The 14,059-nt window shown below is 57.6% G+C and overlaps 2 protein-coding genes across 4 annotated transcripts in view; one reads left to right on the plus strand and one right to left on the minus strand.

Moving 5' to 3' along the window:
* The window catches only part of ASPSCR1 (ASPSCR1 tether for SLC2A4, UBX domain containing), a 25,968-nt gene extending 25,748 nt beyond the window's left edge, over positions 1-220 (minus strand). For 2 of the 3 annotated variants that reach the window (XM_035025746.1, XM_035025745.1), the window contains exon 1: positions 26-220. In XM_035025746.1, coding sequence (XP_034881637.1) covers positions 26-127 — 102 coding nt within the window. In that variant the 5' untranslated portion in view covers positions 128-220. The remainder of the gene's footprint in view (positions 1-25) is intronic. The other variant, XM_035025751.1, reaches the window with a different exon arrangement.
* Positions 221-11,349: 11,129 nt separating this feature from the next.
* Positions 11,350-14,059, plus strand: part of NOTUM (notum, palmitoleoyl-protein carboxylesterase) — a 7,704-nt gene continuing 4,994 nt past the window's right edge. The window contains exons 1-4 of the mRNA XM_035026338.1: positions 11,350-11,355; positions 12,916-13,024; positions 13,189-13,385; positions 13,603-13,721. Of these exons, the coding sequence (XP_034882229.1) occupies positions 11,350-11,355; positions 12,916-13,024; positions 13,189-13,385; positions 13,603-13,721 (431 nt within the window). The remainder of the gene's footprint in view (positions 11,356-12,915; positions 13,025-13,188; positions 13,386-13,602; positions 13,722-14,059) is intronic.

Here is a 14,059-nt window from a genome sequence, read left to right on the forward strand (position 1 = left end):
CCGCCCCGGCCCGCCGCCGCCGCACCTGCAGCAGCACGGTGCTCGGCGTCACCTTCACCGTGTGGCGCCGCCCGTTCGGGGCCAGCACCGACACCGCCGAGCCCCCGCCGCCAGCCGGGGTCGCCATCTTCCGCTCACGTGACCCGCCGCCGCCAGCTCGGCGTCAAACCACTTTCTCGCTAACAGCCCGGACGCACAGCCACGCGGTGGCGGGGCGGGGCCTGGGGGCGGAGTTAGCGCTCGTTTCCGGGCCCGCCCCGACATCCGGGGCCCGCCCCCGGCTCGGGCCCCGCCCCGACGCCTTCGCTGAGCGCCAGCGCGCTCGGGGCACGCGTGGTCCGGCGCGGGCACCCCAACGGGCGCTGCGTGGCTGCGGGCCGCGAGCTCGCGTGGCCTGGGCTCCGGGCTCCCACCGGGCCACCGTGCCTCGCCGGCCTGGGCCTCGCTTGCCCTTCGGCCTCCCACCCCCACCCCCCGTCTCCAACGCCCGCCCACCTGCCCCCTTCCTGCCCACTTCCCCCAGGCCCCTGTGGTCGCCTCCGCCTGCGGCCCTGGGGGCTGGTGTGAAGGTCAGGGACCGGCTCAGGGTAAAGGTCAGCCACAGGCTCCAGACCACAGCGCATTCGCTGAAAGTCAGGCCTGCGTTCTGCACGCTGGGTGCTGGACTCGCTGTAACCAGCTGCTGCACCCTGAGCCAGAACTTGTCCCCGATTCCAGCTCCCCGCAGTGGGAGTCTGTGGAAGGTCGGGGAGGAGGGGCGCGTGGAGTCCTACTACCCCTCCTGTGTGGGTGCTGTCTCCCCTTCACGTCGGTGGCACATCCACCACTTGCGTACCCACTGACTGAGGAACACAGACACGTGCCTGCAAATGGAGGGAAACTGAGGAAAGGGAAACGTTCAGGGTAGCTGCAGCTCCAGGGACACCCCTCGTGGTCCAGCCTCAGTGAGGTCCAGGGTCCAGGCAGCAGTGCAATGCCCAGTGTGACCTGAGTGTCCCACTGAGCCTTCTCACCATTGGCGAGCCCCTCCCCTGAGGCCACAGAGCATCACAGGACATTGGCGATGTCACATGGGAGGCACTTGGGAGGTCCTGTGGCCAAGCCCCAATACCAGCCACTGCCAGGTCTTCGCTGGCTCAGAGACAAGGCCCGCTGCCCTGTTCCTTCTTTGCTATCGCCTTGTCCACTCCTGCCTGTCACATGGGTCTCAGTGTCTGTGTGTGGCTGGGCACACCGGGGCTTGGACCACACACTCTTGGGGCATTTGTGGTCGCTGCGGGGTCAAGGTCTCCCACCCCACCCTTCTGCCCATCAGGCCCCCACAGGCGGTTCTGTGGGAGACAGGCCCCTGCACTCCAAGCTGTCCCCAGCCCGGCCTCTCGGGCATGTCGGCCTGCAGGGGTTCCCTCACAGCCTCATCTCCACAAGGATAGGCCTTTCACGCTCGCTCACTTGTTTACTGCTCTTTCCGTCTGTGGGGCCCTTCACGGTGCCGGTTCGCAGGGCACAGTAAGCAGAGCCGACCCTGGCATGGGGCAGGTGTTTGACCGTTGCTGGTACAACAAACATACGGCTCCCCCCAACTGGGCCTTGCCCTCCCGCCGCTGATTCTCACCTATCAGAGGCAGGGCGCCCCAAACTCTGTGGGATCTGCGTTGGGGCACTGGCAGCGGGAGGTGGGGGAGTCAGGGCAGACCCACCTCCCCTTAGTGGCCTGTCTGGGCTGGACCAGGACACGGGGAGGCATCTGTGAACACAGCCCAGAGACACTGTGTGCTGGCTTGGAGCCCTGGGGTGCTGGGCCCACAGCTGGACGAGCCTCCGAAGGCAAGAAACACCCAAAAGTGGCTCCCCGTTGGACAGGGATTGATTTCAGGCCAGAGCCAAACATTCAGGTCCTGGGTGTGCCAGCTCCCCCACAGTGGGAAGGCCCCTCCCCTGCCGTCGGTGACTGCACACTGGGGCTGAACACACACACTGGGACCGCATGTGTGCTCTCCTGAGAGGCCTGCCTTCCTAGGCTCCTCTCTGCAACTCAGCACACTTACTTAGCGCTCCATCACCTCCTGCAGGCATTTCCGGCACAGCCTTGAGCTAGCCAGATTCCAGGACCCATCACAGCAGAGGCCACAGGAGGAGACCGTGGGGTCAAAGGTCATCTTTGGGAGGTTTGCAAGGCCTGGAAGGGGAGTCTTTACCCAGGTGTTTTGTTCAGCGTCTGTGTGCAGCTCGTGTTTTTCTTGCCCAATCTGGTATCTCAGAGAAGAGCAGGTCTGCCCATTAATGTTCACAGCGGCTCTATTTGTGATAGCCAAAATCTGGAATGAGCCCGGATGTCCTTCGACGGGTGAGTGCTTGAACACACTGTGGCACAGTCCCCCTGCGGGACACCACTCAGCAATCCAAAAGAACAAGCTGCGGGTCCAGCAACCGGGGTGGCTCCCCAGGGAAGTGTACTGAGGCATGAAAAGCCGTTCCGCAGAGGCTGCAGGTATATGGTAGGGCTGCATGTATGCAGCCTTATGCAAATGGCAGCATCTTAGACATGGTGGACCAAGGAAGGGTTGCCAGATGTGGGGGCAATGGTTTGTCGGGGGGGGGGTGAAGCCGGTGCGGCTATAGGAGGGCAAAGCCAGGGACCCCCAGGGAAACGTGAAGGGGGGTACACTGTATCCACATCACTGTCCTGGTGGTGATATTGTCCATGGTTCTGCCAAATGTTATGATTGCTGAAAAGGGGGCAAAGTGCACAAGGGCTGGCTCCATATCATTTCTTACGATTCCACATGATTCTATAATTATCTCAACAAAATTTTCAATTAAAAAATGGCATCTGTAGGGGCTCCCAGCTGGCTCAGTCGGAGGAGTGTGCGACTCTGGATCTCAGGATCATGAGTTCGAGCACCATGTTCAGTGTAGAGATTACTTAAATAAAAACTTTAAGGGGCGCCTGGGTGGCTCAGTCAGTTAAGCGTCTGCCTTCGGCTCAGGTCGTGATCCCAGGGTCCTGGGATGGAGTCCCACATTGGGCTCCTTGCTCAGCGGGGAGTCTGCTTCTCCTTCTCCCGCTGCTGCTCCCCCTGCTTGTGCTCCCTCTCTCTCCCTCTCTGTCAAATAAACAAATAAAATCTTAAAAAAAAAAAAAAACGGCAGAGGGAGAGGGGGAAGCAGGCTCCCCACTGAGCAGGGAGCCCGACATGGGGCTCCATCCCAGGACCCCGGGATCATAACCTGAGCCGAACGCAGATACTTAACCGAATGAGCCACCCAGGCACCACCCCCAGCTTGTTAAAAAAAAAAAAAAAAAACTTAAAAAAAATGACATTTAAAGAAAGTTAAACCCTTAATACAGCAAACCACCACTTTCCATCCCTTCTCTATACTTTCTTCTAGATGACCACTGTTAGCAACTTGTCACATTTGCCTTCTCTCTGTGCATTTATGTTTGCGCTTGTATTTATATTTGAAAGTCAGTTGACGATATCCTGGCCCTTCCCGTCCAAATCACCCAGCAGCACCTCCTACGAACCAGTAGCTTCTCCTACTTCACTGTAACCCAGCCCTGCACCCAACAAGCATATAGTCACGGATACAATGATATTATCTAACACACACTTCACTTTAGGATTGCCCTTGTCCCAAAATGGTCCTTTACAGCAGGCTGTCACATTGCATTTGGTCGACACATCTGTTTGTGCTCCTTTAATCCACAACAGACCCTTCGTCTTTTGTTTTGCTTGTTTTAATTTTTCATGACACTTGCATTTTGTGAGGAACCCAGACCCATTTTCTGTAGACCATTCCGTAGTCTGGATCTGCCTTTGGGGCTAACCGTTCAGAGCAGTGAGGCAATGCAGGAGGACAGCAGATCAGGAGATCCAGGACATCGGCTTGTCCTATTAGTGGGGAGCAAATTCTGGACACTTGGTCAGGGTGGGTCTGCCAGATTTCTCCACGGTCAAGGTCCTTCATAGAGTGAATAAGCCATGTGTGGGGCAAATCTTTGAGACTCTAAATATGTTTTTCCAATAGCCATTTACCCAGTGGCTTTAGCATCCGTTGATGGTTGTTGTCTGAATCCTTCATTACATTTATGATTGCAAAGTCATGACTTTCTAATTTTATCATTTCCTTTACATGTAATAGGCTTTTTGTGTTTTTTGTTTGTTTTTTTTTTGTGGTTGAGTGCTTTCCCTCCTTTAAAAAAAAAAATTCTTGGGATGCCTGGGTGGCTCAGTTGGGCATTTGCCTTAGGCTCAGGTCATGATCTCAGGGTCCTGGGATCGAGCCCCGCATCGGGCTCCCTGCTCAGTGGGGAGCCCGTTTCTCCCTCTCCCTCTGCCACTCGCCCTGCTTGTGCTCTTTCTCTCTGACAAATAAATAAATAAAATCTTTTAAAAAAATTCTTACATGTTGAGGCACCTGGGTGGCTCAGTCATTAAGCATCTGCCTTCGGCTCAGGTCATGATCCCAGGGTCCTGGGATTGAGCCCCACATTGGACTCCCTACTCAGCAGGAAGCCTGCTTCTCCTTCTCCCACTCCCCCTGCTTGTGTTCCCTCTCTCGCTGTGTTTCTCTCTGTCAAATAAATAAAACCTTAAAAAAAAATAAAATAAAATAAAAAATTCTTAAATGTTAATATGAATTCGTAGATTCTTTTTGATGCTCAAACTGATCCAAATTTGGTCAATGAGACCCCCTTCATTCTGGCTCCCTTCTTTTTGGAGGGGGGTGATTTTTATTTTTATATCATTTCAAACTTAAAAGAAAGTTGCGAAAACATTACAAGGAGCTCCTGGGTGTCTCTTAGACTCACCAGTTGTAACATGTTGCCCACTTGCTTTATCATCTTCTCCTTCTCTCCATGGATACACATAGATTTTTTTTCTGAACCATTTGAGAGTAAGTTGGAGACACTGTGCACCTTCGACACTCAAGACTTGTGTCTATTTCCCAAGAGCAAAGCCATCCTCTTACACAACCACGGAACTACTATACACTATTGGGAAATCCAACATTGATACCGTCCTCTGAGCGGGTCTGCCGGCACCTTTTCCAGCGACATCTTTCCTGCATCCTTTTCATGTGTTTCCAGTATTCTCTGAGCACTTCTTCACTTCTGCCAGTTACGATGTCCTAGGCTCACCCAGGATGTTCCCTGTCCCAGCCCTGAATGTGCCATTTCTCAAGGAAGACCCGGTCTCCCACAGAGGGGAATGGGATTTAGAAACCAAGGCCTGGAGCTGAGTGTGCTCAGCGCTGTGGAGTGCCTCCGTCCTCCGCGGCCTCATCAGGGGCACAGCTGATATCCTGAAGGCATCGGACGTCTCTCCCTCCGAACCACGCCTCAGGCTTCTTCCCCTCCCTTCATTCCGTATTTATATGTGGTTGAATCATATGAAATTGCCAATATTCAACCATTTTTGTTCTACAAAAAAAAAAAAAAAATGCAAATCTACATGGTTCAAGCAAATATCCCTTTCTCCGCAGTGAGAATGCTTGTTTTCAGTCACATCGGTATATTTACTAACATTCTCTGTTCTAAAATGCCCTCCAAATAGCTTTGGAATGACTATAGCAATCTATTAACTACGGACCTACTAAGGAAATTTCAAGATCTCTTTGTAGTTGTTTTTGTCCTCAAAATACAAACCACTGAAGTAATATAGATTATTGTGGGGGTGCCAGGGTGGCTCTGTTGGTTAAGTGTCTGATTCTTGATTTCAGCTCAGGTCATGGTCTCACGGGTCGTGGGATCGAGCACTGTGTGAGGCTCCACACTCTGTGGGGAGTCTGCTTGAAGATTTTCTCCCTCTGCCCCTCCCCTCACTTGCGGTCCCTCTCTCTCTCTCTCTCTCTCTCTCTTTTTCAAATAAATAAATAAATAAATACAGGGACACCTGGGTGGCTCAGTCATTAAGCATCTGCCTTCGGCTCAGGTCATGGTCCCAGGGTCCTGAGATCGAGCCCTGCGTGGGGCTCCCTGCTCAGTGAGAAGCCTGCTTCTCCCTCTCCCGCTCCCCCTGCTTGTGTCCCCTCTCTCGCTGTGTTTCTCTCTCTGTCAAATAAATAAATAAAATCTTTTTAAAAATTAAAAAAAAAAGTCTCCTTTCAGTTCTGGGGTTGGCCTTCCCGCGTTTCTTTTTGCAAAGACGAGCAGGTGCACGTGTCAGAATACTAAGGGGACATAGGCGTAACTTCATTCTCTCCTTCCTTCTTGCACAGTGGGTGGCCCAGGATGTACCCTCATCTGTTCTCCTCACTGTGGCCCACATGACCTGCTCCCGGATCTCTACCTCCCTACACTGCATCCAAAGCACCAAGGGGGTCAGATGCTATATGGGATGTCTCAGCACATGGGCAGCCTAGGGAGTGGTGCGGGCATGAAGTCCCGGGTCTTGGCTCCCCACCTGTAGAAGGAGCTGCGATAGCACTCAGCACTCAGGGGCCAGGGGTTTGGTGCTGCTGAGCCACGGAGAGCATCACAGGCAGTGAGGGCCCCACAGTGGCCCCTGCTGGCCCTGAGCCTGGCCAAAAGACCAGCTTGCGGTGCTTGCCCCAGGCTGCACAGAATCTCCTCAGGCTGGGCCGGCCCAACCCGAACGCTGAGGAAGGAGGAAGTCAATGGAGGTTATCTTCCTGGGCATCGCAAATGGGGCTAAAGCTGTATTTTCCAAAGACATGATGTCCCAAACTGTGGTTCTTAGGACCTCAGGTCATATGTTAGAGGTAATCTCCTGGCTGGCCTGGGAAGCAAAGCTCCTATTACCTCCAGGAGCAAGTGGCCAGGGGAGGCACAGCCCTGCCCCACGCCGTACTTACAGTTCAGCAAAATGCGTTTAAAACATACGTACGTGGGTGCCTGGGTGGCTCAGTTGGTTAAGCGACTGCCTTCGGCTCAGGTCATGATCCTGGAGTCCCTGGATCGAGTCCCGCATCGGGCTCCCTGCTCGGCAGGGTGCCTGCTTCTCCCTCTGACCCTCCCCCCTCTCATGTGCTCTCTCTCTCATTCTCTCTGTCTCAAATAAATAAATAAAATCTTTAAAAAATAAATAAAAAAATAAAACATACGTACGTGTGTATGTGCGTTTACATGCATATATGGATATGATTATAGCACTTTTAACTTAATCAGCCTAACCTACTTTCCAACATAGAACTTTCTGGAAGTTACCTGTATTATCGTTAAGGTGGTGACTGCCCCCTGCCAAAGAATGAAACTCAGGCAACCTCCCACTGTCCACACACCGCACTGCTCTGGTCCGCTTTCTTGTTTTCTCACTTCCTGACATCATGTCCTGGAGGTTATCCGGCAGCCCAGACTCTCTCGGACCCCTCCCTGCCCCGGGAGACAGCCTGGGGACAGGGCTCAGGACAGGGAGCTGGGGTTGGCGGCCCCCAGGGAAGGCAGACACCCAGACAGGTAAGAGCCTCCGCTCACAGGTGCACATGCTGGAATGATCATAGCATCGACTTCATGAAACAAGGGGAGTTTCTCAGTTGTCACGGTACTGGCCGGCAAAATAACCTATAAACCCACCTAAGTGCTTGCTGGGCCCTCAGCACCCTCCTCGGAGACAGGGAGCGGCAGCGTGGGGTTGGGGGGCTGAAGGTGTCTCCCGGCCCCCGCCCAACCCTAGCCTCTAACCAGCCCTAAGCAGCACACGCGGCGGGGTCTGGGGAGGACAGGGACCGTTGCCTTCCCGTCTCCTGCTGGCCCGGGTCCTCCCTCCCAGGCGGTAGCTAGACAGCTGTTCCCAGGATCTGCTTTGAATTAAACAGTGGTGTGGCCCTTTAAGAGAAGCATCTGCCGCCCCCGCGCCCCGCTGCCCCCTTTGATGTCGCTGGCGCGGAGAGATTCCCAGCCAGGAGATCTGAGGGTTGTTTCTGCCTCCCCAGAGGCCACGTGCAGATCACAGGGTGGGAGGGAGGATGGGCCGAAGGTCACATGGGCGGCCTCCCTGGCCTGCAGCCGCTGTGGCAGGCACGGGGACCGGCAGGCCGCGCGGATGGGGACCAGCCGGCCAGGAGCTCATTAGGGTGCGAAGGAGCCAGCAGCTGGGAGAGCTAAGGAGGAGCCATTTCTGGCTCTCCCCACAAGGCCTGGGGCAGCCGGCCCCCCAAGGCCCTTCCTCATCTGCACAGCGAGGAGTGCAGGTTGGCATATTGGGGACACTCCGTGACACCCCAGAGAGCCCCGTCTCCACAGATTTTCAGGAAGCACCTCCCATCTCTCCCAGCTTTGGAATGTGGCCGTTCCCAGGTGGACCCTGACACTCCAGGGCCAGCCCAGCAAGCGGGAGGGTCCTTCAGCCAGGACCATTGGCCACCAGCTGAGGCTTTGTGGGGAGGGCAGGATGGGACAGGGGTGCTGAGAGGCAGGCAGGTCCTGCCAAATTACCAGTGGGACCCAAGGGGTTGAGCTTGGGGCCAAAAAACCCTACACTGCTCCCCTGTTCTTTCTGGCATGGGGGGTAGGGAGGGAAGATCACAGCAGGATGACAGGGAGCACAAGGCCCAGCTTCCTCCTACAGCCCTGGAGGCTCTCCCCCCTAAATGAGGGGGGTTCTAACTCCCAGGTGCTCTCAGTCCTAGGGTGAGGAGTGTATATGGTCCCTTCTGCCAGGTGACCCCAAGGCTGCTCAGGCCAGGGCTGCGAATGGCCCCCTGATTCCCAGGAGAGGATGTTCCAGCATCAGACCTAGAAGTGTCCATAAGGGGCCTAGATACCCCCCACCCCCTGCACCAAGCAAGGGGTTTTGCTAATCAAGGTCCCAGGATATGAGGCCAAGGGGGATTTCCGGCTAATGGATGGGGGTGGGGGGCTCTGGGGAAAACCAAAAGGGGGTTTAAGTTCAGTGATTTCAGGCTCTGGCCTTGAGGGCCCTTCCTGGCTCCTAGCTGGAGATGGGCTCTTGGCTGGCTGGGGAGCAGAGCCTCCTCTCAGAGCAAGCTGCTGCGGGGGTGGGATTGTCTGCCCCCACTTCCCTGCCCTCTTGGGCCTCAGAGGCCAGCAGCTGGGGTGCGGAGCCGCCCAGGTGGCTATGCGAGGCGAGGCGGCCGAGGCCGGCAGGCTGCAGCTGGGACCCAGACGGCAGGCCACAGCTGGAGCTCAGAGCAGCCCTCCTGCAACTGAACCCAGTCTCAGGGCCCTCAAGAGGCCCCAGGAGGGAGCCAGCCCTGTGGTGCAGGGCAGTCCCACATCTGGGGAAGGGCACTGGGTCCATAGCTGCTGGATGGCCTGAGGTCCCGCAGGCCCAGCCCTCTGGCCCGATTATTGGTCTGAAGGGGCCTCACGCAGGGTTTCAGGTGGGACCCCCTGCAACGCTGATGGCCCTCCACCATGCCGTCCTCCTTCCCCCCCCAGTGCCTTCAGCCAGCCTGGGCCCTGAACCTGCCCCAACTTGGGCCCTAGCTCTTTTTTTTCCTGAAATGTTCAGTCTCTACCTTTTCCCAGGAACTGCGCACATGTCCACACATGGATCACAACTCCCATCAGTTAACCGTGTGCTCATCTGAGGTCGCTAGCTCTCCCCCATGTCTTCCTCCCCCCAAGGGCCAGCCCCCCACACCCCCAAGCCATATCTGCGGATACCCTTCTGAGGAAACAGGGCCCCCCTCTGGGTTCTCGTTTCCCCAGCTTCCTTGCCGCTGGGCATTCACCAGATCTAAGTTTAGCCAGAAGCACCTGCTGCCCACCTGAATGGGAGCCAGGAAGCCAAGAGGCAGGAATAATGTGAAGTCTACTGCATGTGGCTGCGTGTGTGTGGGGGGGGGGGCGGGGAGTGGGCAGAGAAGGGCAAGCCCCACGCCCAGCATCTGTGGTGTCCCTGGTCTGCGGGCCACTGCAGCGAGGTGATTTGGAATATTGTTCCTGCTCCTTGTCCCCAAACCGAAGTGTCTGTCCCCAAACCTAAATGTCTGCCCTCTAGACATTCCACGAGCCCTTTGCACCCAGGACCTCAATCTACCTTGGTCGCTGAGGGATGGCCAGCGTCCATGACAAAATAATAACAATCGTATTTCACACGCTCACTGGCCTCTGGAGGTCCTGCTTCTTTTTATGTTCCCACCACCCTAGGAGGCAGATACTATTCTTGTCCCCACTTTATAGATAAGAAACATAAAGATCAGAGATGCAGCCACAGGCTGGGAAATCAGGCACTCAGTCCTGCTGCCATATCCCCCAACATGTGGATCCCCCAGACATCTGTGTAATGAGCAAATGGGGGGTGTGCACATCACATGTCCCAGGAGAATTTCCAGAGCTTGAGCAGCCCACCCTGTTCCAACCCAGGCAACTCAGTTTACCCAGCACACATCTTCAGCCACCTGGGGTCCAGCCTGGTGACCACCATGGGCCAGACTCATTGGAGCTCTAGGGTTTGTTTTTTTTTTTCAGGTAAAATTAGCATAACATAAAACTAACCCCTTGGGAGTATAGAATTATTTAGTACATTCACAATGTTGCGCAATTTCCACCACAATCAATTTTAGAACATTCTCATCACCCCAGAAAGAAACCTTGTACCTGTTAGCACTCCTTCCCCATTCCTCCCTGTCCCCTGGCAACCAGCAGTTTGCTTTCTGTCTCTATGGATTTACCCGTTCTGGACATCTCATACGGTGGAATCACAAAATATGTGGCCTTTTGTATCTGGCTTCTTTCACTCAGTGTGACGCTCTTAAGGTTCGTCCATTTTGGATCACGTGTTACTCCTTCATTCCTTCTTACGTCTGAAGACTATTGCATTACACGTATAGACCGCATTTTGTTTATCCATTCATTTGGGGATGGATATTTGGGTTTTCCACCTTAGACGATTGTACACAACGTTGCCGTGAACGGCCACGTACAAGCTTTCGTTGGGACACCTGTTTTCAATCCTTTTGACACTATACCCAGAAGTGGAATCGCTAGGTCGTATGATAGTTCTGTTTCAGCTACTGTGGAGCCACCAGACCGTGTCCCCCGGTGGCCGCCCCAGTCTACGTTCCCACCAGCAGCATACAGGCTCCAGGCTCTCCACACCCTCGCCAACGCCTGTTCTCCGCTTCTGACCACAGTCGTCCTACTGGCTGGGAGGTGGTATTTGACCCATTGCTGCTCAACTGAGGGTCTTCCCTCCTCCCACCGGTCAGGGCCACAGCGGCCTCTGGGCTGGGTGAGGGCAGCCTGGAAGCAGAGGCCCAGCGCTGCGCGGCTTGAAGGCCCGGCTGTCCTGGGAGGACCCGCCAGCATCCAGGAGTTGAAAACTCTGAGTGGACGAGTCTGGGGTGCAGAAGGTAAAGCTGGCCCCTGGGGGGCGGGAGCGCAAGGACAGGGCCAGTGTCTGCATCTGCGGGAGCATGAGGGTGAGCAGCCAATTGCCACAGCAGGGTCAGGGGTGCAGTTCTAAAGGAGCAGGAATGGGGAAGGTGGAGACACAGACGGACGGGGAAGTTCTGGGGAAAGCTGTTCGCTTTTGCTAATTATGTTGAACAAACCAAAACAGGAACTCATTTTGGTTCAATGTGCAGGCTGGGACACATTAGAGCAAACACCAGTGGGTATAATATGCACGCTCTTCCCTTGTCCTGGAATTTTGTTGGCAATCGTAACTGCCATCCCTGCCGTGCACCGTGCCGAGCACTTTCACGCATGGGCTCCCGTAATCCCACAAAAGAACCTCTGATAGAGGTACGGTCATTACCCCACTTTAAAGAAGAGGAAACAGAGGCACAGAGAGGGGTCACAGGCCTTGCCCTGAATCTCCCAGCCAGGAAATGGCTCAGAGCCCGGTCCGCGTGAAGCACAACCCCACTGGGTCACGCCATCCCGCTGAAAGTAGCACTCCCCTGCCTGGGACTGGGGATAACAGGCTCCTGGAGGGAGAGGGCTCCCTGGGCAGGTTCTCCCCAAAACCCAGGTCAGCTGGGGCCAGGTGGGAAGGTGGAATTCTCTAGATGGAACCGAAGTCTGAAGCCACTGCCTCTGACCGGCCGGTCCCAAGTATGACCTTTAAGCTGACCCAACAACAGGGGTACAGCCAGTGTGGACTGCTGAACGAACAGGACTCATTCTCAGCACTTCTGTTAGCCTCTCTGAGTCTCAGTTCCCCTCATCCGGAAAATGGGCACACAGCCGCCCTGAAGGTGCCTGTGGGGAGGACCCGCGCGTCTGACACAGCCTGCCTGCCCTCTCCTTGGTTGAATGACCCCCGCCCAGGCCAACCTCTGGGGCACCTCAGACTCATCTTAGGTTTCGAGGGCTCTGCCACAGCATCTCTACCCCTCAAGGGCCCAAACATCGGCTGTTAGGGGCCCTGTTTGGCCTTACTGGGAGACCAGCCAGAGCAGCCGGCTGTGTGTGCAGCTCAGCCTCAGCCTCAGGCCTGGTGAGGACAGAGAGCACTCAGGGCCCACGGCAGTCTGGGGGGGGGCTGGGGGGGTGCTGCCAGGGCCCCTGGCAGCCTCTAATCTCCTGCCCCACGAGGGGCTGCAGGTGCTCCCCAGAGGACACAGCCTCCCCATTGCCCTGAATTAGGAGAGGGGCTCAGGAAGCCCTGCCCCAGTTCTGGACCCCTGTCCCAAAAGGCAAGGCCTGTCTTTAAAAACGGGTGTAATGGCATCCACCGGACTGTAGATGGGAGGGATTAAGGAGAAAAGGTCTGCTAAAGCTGTTCATGGCACTTTGTGGGTGTGGAGGGTGAATAAATGCTTTTTTTTCTCCCCACCCACCCGCTAGAAGCCTCCTAAGCAAACACCTGCCCACCCCCCACCCCCCGTTTTGATTTCTGAGAAAGAATTTCATTCTGTCCTCAGTGAGGTGCACCGGGAAGGTGAGCTGATGGGGCAGATGAACTAGCTTGGCTGGAGGTCACCGAGGGGAGACCAAGCCGGCGGCTCATCGATCCTGGCCCCCTGACCTCCCAGTGGTGGCTGGAGCAGGGAGAGAGTTTCTTGGGGGTCCCTGGGGTGGAGCGCTCAGCCAGGGCTCAGGCAGAGAGGATCCAGGAGCCCACCCCGAGGCCCACCGACCTCGGTAAGTGGCAGCGCCCCACTGCTTCCCAGCGCCGCCCAGAATCTGTCTATCCAGGTGGCGGGACCCGGCGACTCCCCCGTGGCGCCGTGCCGGGGCGCCCGGTGCCTCCCGCAGGTCACCGAGGGCGCCGGGGCCCGCGCCACACCTGTCCGCTCCTCCTGGAGGCCCCGGCGCCGCTGCTGCCGGCCCCTCGGCGCGGGGCCCTGTGTCCGCCGTCGCTTTGATCCCGGGGGCCCCGCTGGATAAAAGTCCCGGGCGGCTCCGCGCCAGCGCCAGAGGGGGAGCGCAGCCGAGCCGGCGTCCCAGCGGGCTGGCGCAGGGCGAGCGACGCCGAGGAGCCGGGGCCGCGGGGCCGGCCGCGGTGAGCGCGGGGCTCGGGCCGGTTCGGGGCGGGCCGGGGTCCGGGTCGCCCGCGGGCTGCTCTGGGCCTGGGCGGCGGGGTGAGGGGGGCCCGGCGGCTCAGGTGAGCGCGCCCGCCCTGCGCCCCCAGCCCGTCGGGCCCGGCCCCGCGCGGCAGGCGGAGTCCCGGCGCGGAAAAGCCCCGCTCCCGCCAGCGCCCCCCCCGCCGCCCCTTCCAGCCTCCCGGGGGCGGGGGCGGCGGCGCCGGGCCGGCCGCGGGGAATGGAGCTGCCGGGACCGCGGGGCCGCGCTGCCCCCCACGGAGCCGGGCCGGGAGCGCCTCCGGCGGCCGCGGCGGGTAGGCCAGGCCCCTCCGTCAGGCTTGCGGTTTGGGAAGAAAAGGCGATGCCTCCGCCAAGAAGAGAGCGAATGCGGCCCCCTCCCCCTCCGCCGAGCCGGGCGGCGGCGGCGGCGGCACATCTAACGCGCGGGCACCCGGGCCGTCGCGGCCCCCGCAAACTACGCCCAGGCTCGGCCCCCGCCGCTTATTGGCGCGGGCCGGAGCCAGCGCACCCAGACCCTGCGCTGCCCTCGCCGGCCGCGCGCGGAGCCCGAGCTGCCCAGGCCGACGGCGCCCGGCCCCCGGAGCCTCGACGCCGAGCCGCCCGCGCTTCCTCTGCCGGGCCCAGCGCGGGG

Source organism: Mirounga leonina, unplaced genomic scaffold (genome assembly GCF_011800145.1).
Source record: "Mirounga leonina isolate KUSES-001 unplaced genomic scaffold, KU_Mleo_1.0 Mir_197, whole genome shotgun sequence".
Lineage (NCBI taxonomy): Eukaryota > Metazoa > Chordata > Mammalia > Carnivora > Phocidae > Mirounga > Mirounga leonina.